General features: G+C 45.9%; 1 protein-coding gene across 2 annotated transcripts in view; it reads right to left on the bottom strand.

Annotated features, from left to right (window-relative positions):
* Nucleotides 1-4,594: 4,594 nt before the first annotated feature.
* The window catches only part of GOLIM4 (golgi integral membrane protein 4), a 28,616-nt gene continuing 19,842 nt past the window's right edge, over nucleotides 4,595-13,368 (bottom strand). For both annotated transcript variants that reach the window (XM_063408340.1, XM_063408341.1), the window contains 8 exons: nucleotides 12,521-12,850; nucleotides 11,111-11,337; nucleotides 10,621-10,700; nucleotides 9,920-10,032; nucleotides 8,662-8,829; nucleotides 8,181-8,249; nucleotides 6,750-6,830; nucleotides 4,595-6,414 (listed from right to left, as the gene is read on the bottom strand). In XM_063408340.1, the coding sequence (XP_063264410.1) occupies nucleotides 6,256-6,414; nucleotides 6,750-6,830; nucleotides 8,181-8,249; nucleotides 8,662-8,829; nucleotides 9,920-10,032; nucleotides 10,621-10,700; nucleotides 11,111-11,337; nucleotides 12,521-12,850 (1,227 nt within the window). In that variant the 3' untranslated portion in view covers nucleotides 4,595-6,255. The remainder of the gene's footprint in view (nucleotides 6,415-6,749; nucleotides 6,831-8,180; nucleotides 8,250-8,661; nucleotides 8,830-9,919; nucleotides 10,033-10,620; nucleotides 10,701-11,110; nucleotides 11,338-12,520; nucleotides 12,851-13,368) is intronic.

The following is a 13,368-nucleotide window of genomic DNA, read 5'->3' as shown; positions in this document are numbered from 1 at the left end:
GAGAAGGTTTTTGTTGCTGCTTTTGTTGCTGTTTTTGTGCCCAGGAGCAGCCTCGTGTCTCTGCCTCTGTTTGGGCTGGTGAGGTTTAACCCTGCTCTGCCCTGAGCCTTGATCCACAACTAGATGAGAACTCTGCAAAGGAGCTAAAACAGGTCATGGGGTTTAAAAGGCCCTGAAGGAAATAATTAATTTACGAGGGTAAATTGTTGGTAAGATGATGTGAGCGTGTGGAAACAGCTCTTGGGGTCATTAAAAAACAAGAACAGATTTATTGACTGATCAGATGTCAGCGAGCTTCCCTTACAAGCGTGGACATTGTATCCTGTGAGGGAGCTGGAACGGGCAGGGAAGGGATCTGCACTGCTAATGCAATATTAAACAGAATTCCTCTCTACTTAATCCTCTTATTAGGTATTGCATTACTGTGCTGTCAGTGCTGGCTGCCTGGCAGGGAGGGTGAGGGAGGCAGCCTGCTGTCCCCTCCTGGGGACATTTAAAGGGTCTGTGCACAAAGGGGAGCTCCATCTGCATCTCCCTGCAGGAGGTGGGACCCAGAGAGCCCAAATCTTGTGAGGAGTGGGGAGAATTCCCTCAAGGTTTGGCATTCCCAGCCCTGACAGCGGGATGGGCGTCCTGCCCTGCTCAGGAGGGACGTGCCTTGCTCAGGTATTGAGTGTGAGCCTGACAGCACAAAGTGAGCATGGCCCTTCCCTCCCTGTCCCAGGAACCAAACAAACCAAGCTCTTCCTGCCAGGCCTGAGGCCTTGATTCCTTGGTTTTCTCCGTGTTTTCCTTATCTGCATGCTCTGAGATGAGCTCTGTGGGCTTTGGAGTTCGGGAGGATGTTCCAAACCCCACTGCCCACACTGGAGGGGCTCAGCCAGCACAAACAGGCAGGGGACTTCTGCAGCTCCTGGTGCCAGCTCCTGTGGGTCTGAGCACAATTATCCCAAGAAAACACGGTCAGAAGGCAAAATGCAGCTTTATGGAGGCAAGGAAACAAGACTGGAAGCTGTCTCTGTGCTTTTACCCAAGCTGGATGCTGCTTCCCACAGGAGGCACCTTTAGCAAAGTCCAGCTGCTGGGAACAGGAAGAGGGGATGGGGGACAAGCAAATCACAGATCAGGTTATTCACCAACAGAATCAGCAATTGTAGGATTGTCCTGTAAGGGAAAAAAAATGATTTTTATTTGATTTTTTTGTCCTCTGCTGCTTAAAATACCAGCAACCCAAGCTAGAGCTTAATCTGTGATGCTGTACCTGGAGTGCAAAACTCCACATCTGCTGCACACCAAAGAGATTTAAGGCACCTCTCTGGAAAGCCAGGGCTCTTTGAAATATTCATGAATCTTCAGCAGTTTCCTAAGATACAGAGGAATGTCAAATAATCTCCTCTTCTTTTTCCACACTGTAAGGTTTAATAGCTGGAGCTGTGAAACCTTTGCTGCCCAGCAAGATGGAAATGCCCCTTCCTTGTGTCCTGAGGACACTGCCTGTAATTCCTGTGATGGAGAGGGTCCCTCAGGACAGGGCCCAGCTCAGGTGTGCACTGAGGTTAATTTATTGGGGATGTTACCTGCAGAGGCTTCCATCAATAAAGCCTCTTGGAATAGAAAATGAAGTTTTTAGTGCTAAGGGGAAGACCTGAGGTGTCAGTGCCATTCATGGAGATCCACGTGGAGCCCTGGGAAGGCAGAACAAGTGCTGAAGGCAGGAAAGCTGAACAGGAGGAATAAAACAGGCTGAGAAAGGCTGGAACTGGGCTTTGTGTTGCAGTACTGGACCAGAGGTTTCTTTGAGGCAATCTGACAGGAAGCTTTGGATGGGGAATGCAGCAGGCACAGAGGTAAATTGTAAATTTAATGATGTTTGCTGTGAGGACAAGCCCTGCGGGGGATGTCTGACAGTGTGGAACCACCATGCAGAATAACCCGGAGAGCTGCTAACTCAGTACAGCCCAAATCCATGTGGGGAGGGAAGCAGGCTGAAAGTTATGGCCTGTTCTTCCCTCATCCTTGCACTGAGTCCCCAGATAATCCACAGGAACTCAGGTTTTCGGGATTTGGAGATCTCCTGGTTGGGTTCCCAAAGCTCTATACAAAAACACCAGTGAACAGCTCCATTCTGAACAACTTCTCAGTTTTGAAGCTGCAGAAAAATTTTCCAATAATCTAATTTTAAACTTTCTCCAGAATAAATGTCAATGTCTCTTTGGGAACAACATGGATTGAGGCTTTGCAGATCTGTCACTGTGAATTATAACACTTCCACAAAGACTTTCTTCAAATCACAGCATTATTTTCAACAAATTCATTTTAAAACTCATCAAAATATTGATTTTGAGGTTGGAAACATCTCAGCATTTTTATTATTGCACCACATCCCTTCATTTTACACCCAAATCGATCCATTAACACAACCATCTGGCGTGGCACACAACAGGGAGGGGAACCATTTCCATTTCCAATTTGCCTTTGTTTCCTGGAGCATTTGGCAGCCCAAGGAGCGCAGTTGGCTCTTCTGTGCCACATAATGCTGGTGTTCCTCAGGGAAAGAGGTCAGGGGGATACAGATACTCCTGAAGCTCTGCCTTGGCTTGCAGGAGAGTCTGGAAACTCAGAACTGAGCTCGTCTACAAGAGCCTTTTGCCCAAGGCTCAGGTAAATAGAATTCTGCACAGATTACTTCATGTCGTAGATATTTCTGTATAGCTGTATATTCAGAGATGTAGAATTCCAGGATGGTTGGGGTTGGAAGAGACCTTAAAGCTCATCCAGTTCCACCCCCTGCCATGGGCAGGGGCACCTCCCACTGTCCAGGGTGCTCAAGGTCTTATCCAACCTGGATTTGGGCACTTCCAGGGATGGGGAGTCCACAGCTTCCTTGGGACTCCTGTTCCTGGTTCTAACTGCCCTCACAGCAACGAATTTCTTTTAATAACCAGCCTAAATTTTCCCTCTTCCAATTTGTACCCATTATATATATTCCTCTGAGTATATATACATATATATATATATGTATATTAAACCATTAAACCATCTCAGCTTAATGCACGGGAGCTGTCACATTCCTCACCTGTCACAACAGATGACTGCAGCATTGGCTGCCTGAAATGCAGGAATTCCTCTGGAATATCTGCTGTACACAAGGAGCTCGTGGGCTGTGCAGCCAGGGGTGTCCAGGGGCACTCTGCCTCCCCTGCTGGCAAAGACTGAGCTTGGCTTTTTGGCAGGTCGGGCAGACCCTGCAGGTCCTGCCCTTCTCTCTGACACCACTGGGATAATGGGTCCCACACACTCTGGGAATTAATTCCATAATCTCATTTTCACAGAACTGACAACTTTGTTCTGCTGAGCAGCCAGCAATAGCATTTGTTCGTTAATTAAGGCTGCTGCCTTTTCCAAAGTGCCATCTATCTATGACTGGTTTTTGTTCTCTTGGTACAAGACATGGATAAAACTCCCTGGCAGATTTAACCTTTCATTAAAGCTCACCTTTGTATCTACTTCAAGTCGTTGTTACCCTCATCACTGCACCAGGGGCAGCTTTTCCAGGCTCTGGGATGGGCATTCCCTGGAGAGGCTCCCCCTGCAGCTCCCAGGGCACCAGGAGTGTGTGGGGGGCAGGATTCTCTGGTGATGCCCAAGCTGGGGCTGAACCAAAGGCTTTTCAAAGTTGTCTCGTGATGAGAAATTCATTGCAGCCTTTAAATTAATTGATGCAATGACTAATGAACTCAATGACCTAACACACTCTTTCTGGTCAGAATTTCATTGTGGGGTTTTGTTTTTTGTTTCACCAGGAGGCTGAGGGCTCCTGCCTCACTGGGTTTCCCTGGGTGTATTCTCAGCCAAACCACCAGGGCTCTCCTCTCCCAAGCTGTCCATAGCATGGATTTTCCTTCCCCCAGCAGGGCTTTCCCTGCTCTCCCCCTGCTCCCTGAACTGTCTCCAGTGTTTTGAGGATTTTCCTTCCCCCAGCAGGGCTTTCCCTGCTCTCCCCCTGCTCCCTGAACTGTCTCCAGTGTTTTGAGGATTTTCCTTCCCCCAGCAGGGCTTTCCCTGCTCTCTCCCCTGCTTCCTGAACTGTCTCCAGTGTTTTGAGGAGTCCCTGCCAGCCCTGGTCACAGGATGCCCAGGGCTGCTCTGCTGCTGCCAAATCCCAGAGTGATGGAATTTTCCCCTTTGAATCCCAACTTCCCCTCGTGTTATTCCTAAAGCAGAGAATCAGGCTGGGACCACAGCCTGGGAGCTGGGAAAATGAGCATTCCCCTGTGCTGCCCATCCTCTGCTCCAAGGCTGGGGCTGGGGCCCAGCTCCACTTGGTTTCAGGTCACAGAAACTCATTAAATTCTTGATTTAGCCAAGCATTTGGCATTCCCTGAATTCCAGGGATCCCATGGCAATGATAGGGTCCCCCTGGGTCTGGCACTCTGACCCTTGTCAGGCACAGAGGTGGGAATACCATTAACAAAAATATTCTCTTTCCCCGAAAATGCTGCCAGGGCTCCATCCCTTCCCCTGCCTGTCCCTGCTTCCTGTATTAAAATGAAATCCAAACACATCATTAGGAAAACTGACACAAACCCTCATGCTTGTCAAAGATCAGTAACTACATTCGAGTTTATTGACTGCAGTCAAGTTTTATTATGCCTCAAATAATTAAATACTGCAACCATGACATTAAAAATACAGGCCAATTTACCAAAATAATTGTATTCTGAAGATTATGTACATATTATACATTTTACAGTCTCATGTAAACTTTTTTTTTTATACATAAGGTAAATCTGATTTATGGTAACTAGAAAACCCAAAATACTCACTGACAAAAATCTTCCTATGAAACATAAGCACTGGGTCTGGGACAATTAGGAAAATTGCAATGAATGGAAACCAACTATAAAACATAATATAATCAAGTTAGTAGAAAAATGAATTAAATTACATTCATATAAAAAATTAAACTAAAAACATTGCTATGCATCATTATTAAAAAAAAAAGGGAAAAACACCCCCACTCCCTCTCCCTTTATATATTAACACAGCCTTTGATGGGGAGCTCCCCTGTGCCTCATTTCCAGCAATGGGGCATAGCCTGGGAAATCCAGATTCCCATTCTCCTTTAACATATATTAAATACCTAGTGTCTGTACCAATACAAATATTGTATAATTCATGCACTGGGATTATGTTCAGGGTAACCCACACCAAGGCACAATTTTTGTGTCATTTCCCACCCTCCCCTCAGGTTTCAGCATGCAGTGCTGGAAATGTTTGCTGGGCTAAACAACTTCTGTGGGCTTTGGCACACAGAAATCCTTCCAGCAGAGTTTTGTAAATAAATAAGGAAAAGAAGGTAAAGGCCTTAAGTTCAATATCTTGCACCAACTGTGTCAGCTCAGCTACCACACCCTCTGAAAACGTGGCACTGAGGCAACAGCATTCTGGCTCTGGTCAAATATTTTAGATATTAACGAGGACAAGGAAATTGCTGCTGCTGTAAATCTTCATCCCTGTGACAGCTGTAGTGTTTTGATTTGGCATAATGGAGTTCCAAGTGGAAATTGGTTTTTAGCTCCCAGCTCCTCTCAGCACAGCCCCATTTGCATGAGCAGCCAGGTACTGCTTGTAATTGAAGTACCTGGGAATGCTCATTAAAATAAATGCATAATTGAACCGTGTCTAAAGCTGCCAAAATTAACAGCTGGGAACTTGGCTGCATTCTTGTAAGGCTTGTAAAATTTGCATATTTCATAACTGTTCTGCACCTAGAAAAGGCCTGGCCCTGCAAAGGGCTCGGGCCGTGCTTGGCTTTGTGAGGTTACAAGGAACAAGCAGCCCTTGGTCAGAATAAATCCATGGAAGACACCGAGCTGGAGTGACTGAAGTCACCTGGATTTAGGCACTAGGAATATTCCTTCAGTGCTGAGTGCACCAAACATTCTGGCAGGCCTGGACAAGGTGAAAGTGTATCCAAAACGGCCTCTATAAACCGTGCCCAGAGTTACAGAACATTCCACCCAGAGGATGTCTGGTTATGTACAGCCTGGAGAGAAAAGAAATCCTAATTTAGAGTATCAAAATACTGTATTTATATAAACACAGGACAGCACCTAAGAGAAAAGTAAAAAGTGGAAAAACACAAGCTCTTTTTTTTTTTTTTTTTTTGAAATTAAATACCCCTAAAAAAGTTGGTTAAAAAAAAACACAACAGGAATTTGTGTACTGGAAAAAGAAAAATGAAGGGAGGAACTACATCTCCCCTCGTCTGCGAGTTTTTGCTGCAGCCCTGCCTTCCTCCTCCTCCTCCTCCTCTTCCTCTTCATAATTTTCTTCATGAATTTCTTTCTGGTTGTTGTCTTCTTGCATTTCTTGCTCTTGGTCTGTCCCTCTGTTATTCTTTTCGTCTGCCTGATTGGGGAAAACAAAACAAACTTACAACAGATTCAGTGCCAGTTTCCTTATAGCTTATTTTAGGGCAATGAAATGATTTTCAGCTGGAGTTCTGAGAGCTGATGGGCAGAAACAGAGGGAAAAAAAAAAAAAGAAGATTTTCCAAAGCCTCCAGGGAGCAAGAATTGACAAAGAGATGGAAGGGTGAGCTAAAGAAAGCTGAGACAGCACGAAATGTTAAGCTGCATGCTCCAAAGCAAGCAGCACAATTATTATGTCCCATCCCTGAGCCATGCCCAGCTGTGGTCAGGGTTTGAAGCTGTCCCTGACCCCTGGCCCTGCACAGGACTCACATTTTCCTCGTTCTCCCCATAGGGCTCCTCAGCATTGTGCTCCAGCTCTCGCTTCTTCTCTTCAGTCAGATCCTCCTGCACCTGCAAAGCACAAGAAATGCTCTGTATGGTTTAATTGCCTTTCAGACAGTGGCCTCTGGCACAACTGGGCACATTTTCACCGTGATATTTTTACAGAACTAAGATTCCAAAGAAGGGAGAAGAGAGCAGGGAGAGGTTAAAGGAGGATAAAAAGAACCATAACCACCCAACACTCAGGAAAAACTCACTTCTTCTGAGAGCATCTAACTTTTAAATACAATTCTCACAATCTCCTCCAATGCTCTCCTTGGAGAGAGCAGGTCATGCTCACTCTGTGTCCCTGATATTCGGCTTTTGTTTCTCTCACTGCTTTCTGTTCTGTCAGCACTCTCCCTCCATTCCGTGCCCCACTTCCCATGTTAGGTGCAAATTTGGAAGAGGAATGTTTTGAAGTAAACTTGATTTTCTTTTGGGAAGCATCCATCACACCAGGGTCACTTTGGAAAGATCTGAACAGCAATGGATAATATTTGAGTCCACCTTCTAACAAAACTGATCCCCATTGCAGCATCTCTTTTCTCTTTTAATTGCTCACTCAACCCCTGCTCCCCCTTCCCCACTTCCAGCCAGCACAGTGGGCACCTCCTTTATGAGATGTGTACAAATTGCATCCTGGAAGCCAAAGAGCAGCTGCCAGAGGCAGCTCTGCCCGTTCCCAGTGTGTGGAGGTGAGCAGCAGCATTTTGCACTGCTGAATGCTGAGTGCATCCCAGCTAATCCAAAGGGCTCCCCATCAGGGAGCGGCAGCAGCCAGTTCCAGGGCTTTTTTTGAAAGGGATTTTGTGGGAAGCAGAAACAGGAATCAATCAGGTACTACGGAGGGGCTGTGGGGTGGCTCAGGGTGGTGCCTGCACATGAAGGAAAAAGTCCCTTCCCTGTCTCTTCCAGCTCCATGTGCTCTCAGCTTCCTGAGCAGCTCCAGGATCTGCAGCCTGGATTGCTCAGGAGCAGCACAGATAAATCAAAGTCAGAGCTAAAGAGTAAGTAAGTGGCCAAGGAAGGAGTTTGCTCAGAACTGCAGTGTGTGATTAGTGATTAATGAGGTTTTCTGTGACCTTGAGGTTTCCAGGAAATTTTCCTTGTGTTGTGAAAGGCTTAATCTTTTCAATTATTGCACAATTAATGCTGTGTGGCATGGAAGACTAATGGGTTGCAGCACAGGAGCATGAGGAACCCAGAGTGTATCCAGAAGGGGACATCAGAGTAATGGCAAAGACATCCCAGGTTTGCTAAAGTCAAGACAAAGTGATCTGGGTTCATCCTGCAGGTCTAAAAGACACCAAGGCTGAGTGATAATGGAGCTGTGCTCTGCTGCCTGAGCCTACACCTGCCTTGGGTCTGTGTTCTTACCTCCTCTTCTCCCTCCTCCTGGTATTGTTCATCCACATTATCCTCCTGCTGGTCAGGATTTCCTGCCATCTGCACAGAGATCACATAAAAATTCAGTTCTGTGAGCTTGCCTAATAACCAGAGGGCTGAAGATTAAAGCTTCTTGTTCTGGAACTAAAGCTCTCTGTAAAGCTGAAGTAACAATAATGGCAGGAGAAGTTTTAGTGCATTCATTAGCAGCAGTGAGAGCCCGGCTCTCTGATTTAAAATTGCCCTCAATTAAAAAATAGCCGGATGAATATAAGAAAAATCACTTCACAGAATAAAGCGAGACTTTCCATACTAAGCAGGAAGACACTGGAATATTCACCCCACTGAAGACCAATGCCATAAAAATTCAGACTCTCTCTGCCTGGAGGAGTTTACAGCTCCAACACAGTTGAAATGTGCAGCTTTAATCTCCTGAAGGAGCCCCAGAGGTGCCTCTTTTGCCTTTACCCACCACCAAGTGCTCCTCCATTCCTGGATGTCCTTGTTTCTGACCCGTTTCCTTGTGCTTTTCATTCTCATCAGGCAGGTTTTCTTCTCTCTCTTGCTCAGCTTCTTCAAATTCATCTTCTCCCTGATTATTGGGGTCATCAGCAGGATTCACATCTTCCATGGCAGCCTTCTGTAATTTACAGGGGTGAGTGTTAAATACTTTTAGCTCATGGTCCAGTTGCATTTCCCTTGACAGAACAGCAGCGTGGGCTGTCAGAGCCAGCTCCATCCCAGTGGCACCAGCTGGAATCTCTGCAGATCAGGGGTCACTGAGGTGCCTCAGCAGTGAGCAGGGACAGAGGTGCAGGTACCTGTCTGCTGAAAGCCACAGTGTGAGCACTTCTATCCCAGAGGCTGCTGAAAAACCTGTGTTTACTGACTGCCTGACAGTGCCTGATAAAGCCACGTGAACAAAGGTAAGAGCTCAATGCTCACAGCTCCACAGAGCTGATGGCATCACTCAGTATCTGCCTGTCCTGCTCTGCTGACCTTGGCTATGTCCACAGGAAAACAAAACACTTTCCACCTTTGCCATGCAGAAAAGGAGCATTTTCTGCTTATCATTCAATAAAAGCGGTTTTGTATCTTTATAGAAAACAAGTTCAAGATCCCTTAGAAATATTCACTGTCCATCTTAATTTGTTGAATGGGAGGGGAGTAAGGAAGATGCACTTGATGCTGACAGCACCAGGTGAGCTGGAGTTTGGGAGAAGGCACAGGGTGATTCTCCTGCCCCAGATCTCTGTGCAGTCCATGTCAGGGCTCAGGTCAGTGCTGACCTACATCCCCTTTCAGGACCTCACACCTCTGTTCTGACTCCAGCTGGCTACAGTGGCTCTTGAGCTGGCCTTTAATTAATGACAGCATGAAAAATACCATCCCCTCTCATTCTGACTAGGCACTGCTGGTATTTTTCGAAGCCAAATGCACCTGTTCAAGTCCCAGCTAAGACCAAATCCTTTATTCCACTGAAAGCACAGATCAAAGGAACATGGAAATAAACACCTTGCTTCCAACAAGAAAGCTTCTTCCTTTTATTTCTTCCCAAATGACTAAGGACATTTTTAAACAGATTTTAGACATTGTTTTCAACTGTCAAGCCTGTCTTCCTGGCAGATCTCTGCTTATCTCATTTCTATAAGGTGCAATTATGTCAGATGAGACCTGGGGGTTCTCACTTCAGTAACACTGCACCCCTCAGCATCTTAATTCATACTTACTGATTCATCAGCCTGCTGATTTTCTGCCTGATGTTCTGCTTCCTGCTGCTCATTTGCATTATTCTGATCATCATCTTCACCTTCATCCTGGTGCTGGTTGTCGTGTTCATAAGCTGAGGAATTTTTTAGGTGATTATTGGTTTACAGCAGTTTTTAGTTATCCTTTTAAGAGTCTCCCACAGACAAGGTTCCACATGGGTTTTAGCAGTGGGCAGCCTCTACATAAACAGATAATGCTCACAAGAATTGATTTACTTCTAATAGGAAATAGAAATTAAAGATCAGGCCAGGTTGGATGGGACACTGAACAACCTGGGCTAGTGGAAGGTGTCCCTGACCATGGCAGGGGTGTGGAATGAGATGAGTGCCTTCCAACCCAAACAATTCCATGATTCTGTAACTGAAAAGAGATCAAACAAACCCACAGGCAAAGCCAGGAACACAACCAAGAGCCACAGAGCCTGGTAATAACAGCTCAGTCAAAAGGACACTTTTCCTTCCAGGAATGTGGACATGATCTTTGGTAATTCCTCTATTTCACTCAGTCAGTTCAGCCATGGTTATTTGAGCTTCTGGTTTTAAATTGCAAGTTTATATTTCACTTGAATCCAATCTGGATATGAAATGAATATTAAAGTCTCCCATGCAAGGCAGTACACAGGGAGCCTGTGAGCATGGCAGGGGCAGAAATTCTCTCTTACCTCCTTCCTCTTCCTGAATACCTTGCTCTTCCTCCCCTTGTACAATGTCCTGGTCCATGTTATCATAATGAGCCTGTTGGCTGAGAACATCAAAAGCCAAGCATTATTTCAGTGTCAAAAGTGTGTTTTCTGCTTTAATAAAAAAAAACCCCACCTGCAGCTCTGTCTCTCTCAGCAGCTGCCAGAGCAGGCCTCAGTTTCATACTCTATTATTTGGTATTTTCTCACATCACCTTTCCTGAAAAATCCTTGATAGAACAGAGACTTTCTTGTGCTGCTACACTGACTCTGTGTTGTGTGTCTCTGTATGTGGAGCCTGCAGTCCTGAAGGACAGGGGTCAGGCAAAGAGTGAAGTCAGGACTCTGAATTGTAGGGAACAAACCTCCAGCTCTTCAAGGAATTGGCCAACAGGCCCCCCTGGAAACCTGCCCTGAGGGCCAATGGAGCAGAACAAAGCTGACAACACAAACTCATGGGAGAGAGCTGCACCTGAGGTGGTTTCTGTGGAGTTTCTCCCCTTGCTGTGCCTGTCTCTGCAGCTGGAGCTCTCTCTCCTGGAGCTGCTGCTGCCTCAGGAGCTGCCCCCGCAGCCTCTGCTGGCGCAGCGATTCCTGCTGCTGCCGGAGCTGCTCGGCCTCCTCTGCTCTCCTGGCTCCGAGGTGCTGCTGCTCCAGCTGCTGCTCGTAAGCTGCTTTCTGTCTCTCTGTTGGCATCACCTGTCACAGAAATGTGTTAGTCACAGATTAATCATCTCGCAGCCATCAGGAACAAGCAGGGAGAAACTTGTCCGCAGGGAAGAACAAGCTCCGTGCAATCACAGCAAAGTTGTTTTTAAGTTGTTGTGTCCCTGCTTGAAGTTAAAACGTTTTTTGGAACATAGACTGGAAATGTTGAGGCATTTGTGGAGTACTCAGGGAAGAAAGGAGATTGTGGGCTAAGGAAAGCCATGCTTTTCCTATAAATAATAATAAACTTCCCAATGTATTCCACTGTAAAGGGAGGTTTTGATGACTGATGACACAGCAAAAGTTTCCACTGATTTAAGTGGCAATGTCAGGGGGAGTTGCTTTTAGCCTTAAGTGAGACTCTGCACATCTTTTTATACTCAGCAATAACTTAGACTAACTCCAGTTTCACAGCTTAACCTTTGCTGCTGTTCTGCACCTCTGCACCTCTTCAGCAACAGCCTCTCATTACACCAGAGTGACAAAATTACCCTGCCAGGACAGAAAGTGTTTGCAAAACCTAAAGTGAGACCAGCGAAATACATTTTCCACAGCAGATCCAATCTAGGATGCAAATCCAGGATTTGCTGGTTTTATTTAGAGCTGCACACTGATTTCCCCTGGCTATTTTAGTCGTGTTTGTCTGGCAGTTAAAATTCCCTGTCAAACAACAGCGAGCACTGAGCTGGCAGTGTGTTTGCAGAAGGCAGGTACCTCTGACAAGGAAACACTCTGCAATTTGCTCAGATGCATCAAGTTACCAAAGCAGAGCAGTTCTCCATCCCAGCCTCCCTCTCACCTGCTGAGTTCATCATCAACTAAACGGGCCTCAGGTTTAAAGTGGGAGACAGGATTCAGTCTGCTGCTCTTTTTTTGTTTTTCCATCTGTTGCTTTTTAGCAGCAGAATTAATGTTCATTAAGATCTGGCCAGCACTGCAGTACAAGTGTGCTCAAGTTGAGCCTGAATCCTATTGCATCCGAGTGCCTTGAATACCAGATTTTCTATAAATATGACAGTAATTTTATCTAAAAAACAGTGAATGCTCTGAATCCCAAACTCTCCATAAATCTTTACTTTGTCTAGAAATAGGTGGCTGCAATACAAGGCCAGCAGTGATAAGAGAAGCCTCCATTTAACCAGCAGATTTAATCACTTAGGAAAGAGCTCCCTACCTCAGACTGCAGGTGATCACCCAACATGTTGGTTTCCTCTTCCTTTTGTTCCTGCTTTTTCCATTCGTGCTCTTCTGGGACTTGGTCCTGCTCCTCCTCCAGGTGCTCAGGCTGCCCTGCCTGCTCCATTTCTTCCTCTTCAAGCTCCTTTTTGCGTTCTTCCTCCATCTGCTCTGCCCTTTGCTCCTCATCCTCTCCAGCTTCTTGCTGCTCCTGGATGTTCAGCTCCTTGGCATTCTGGCCCTCGTGAGCCCTTCCCTGCACAGGGAAAGGCTCAGCCCTGTCCTGTTCCTGGCTATTTATTTCTTCTCTCTCCTTTGGCTTCTCATTCTGCAAAACAGACACAGGATTATGTGTGTACAACACATTTGTGGATTTCAGTTTGAAGAGAGCCAAGGACACACTTGGATCCTTTATCCCAGCCCGGAGCTGTTGTCAGGAGGGCCAAATGCCCTGTTTGGAATGAGCTCCTCCTGCCAACTGGGGTCATTACCTGGCTTGTGGCTGCACAGCTACAGAAGGTGTTGTACAGTTCCACCACAAAGCTGAGCCTTGTTTTAGCTGAAGTGGAATAAAAACTCTTACAATTCTACAAAGTCAGCTTTGTCTTTTCGAGAGACAGTTTAGTGCTGGCTTTGGCAGAACTGGGTTCACAGCTGGACTCAGAGATCTTGAAGTTCTTTTCCAACCTAAATGATTCTATGATTTTTATTTCTTGTAGGTTCTGCTGGCCAAAAACTCTTGTAAAACAAAATCACAACTGGTTTTGCTTAACTTCTAGATTACATGTTTTCTGCTTGAACCTTGGTGTACCAACTTTGAGGACACTGACTTCAATGTGCCACTGG

Source organism: Prinia subflava, chromosome 11 (assembly GCF_021018805.1).
Source record: "Prinia subflava isolate CZ2003 ecotype Zambia chromosome 11, Cam_Psub_1.2, whole genome shotgun sequence".
Classification (NCBI taxonomy): domain Eukaryota; kingdom Metazoa; phylum Chordata; class Aves; order Passeriformes; family Cisticolidae; genus Prinia; species Prinia subflava.
Note: the sequence above shows the minus strand (reverse complement) of the source record. Positions and strands in the feature narration are given on the sequence as shown.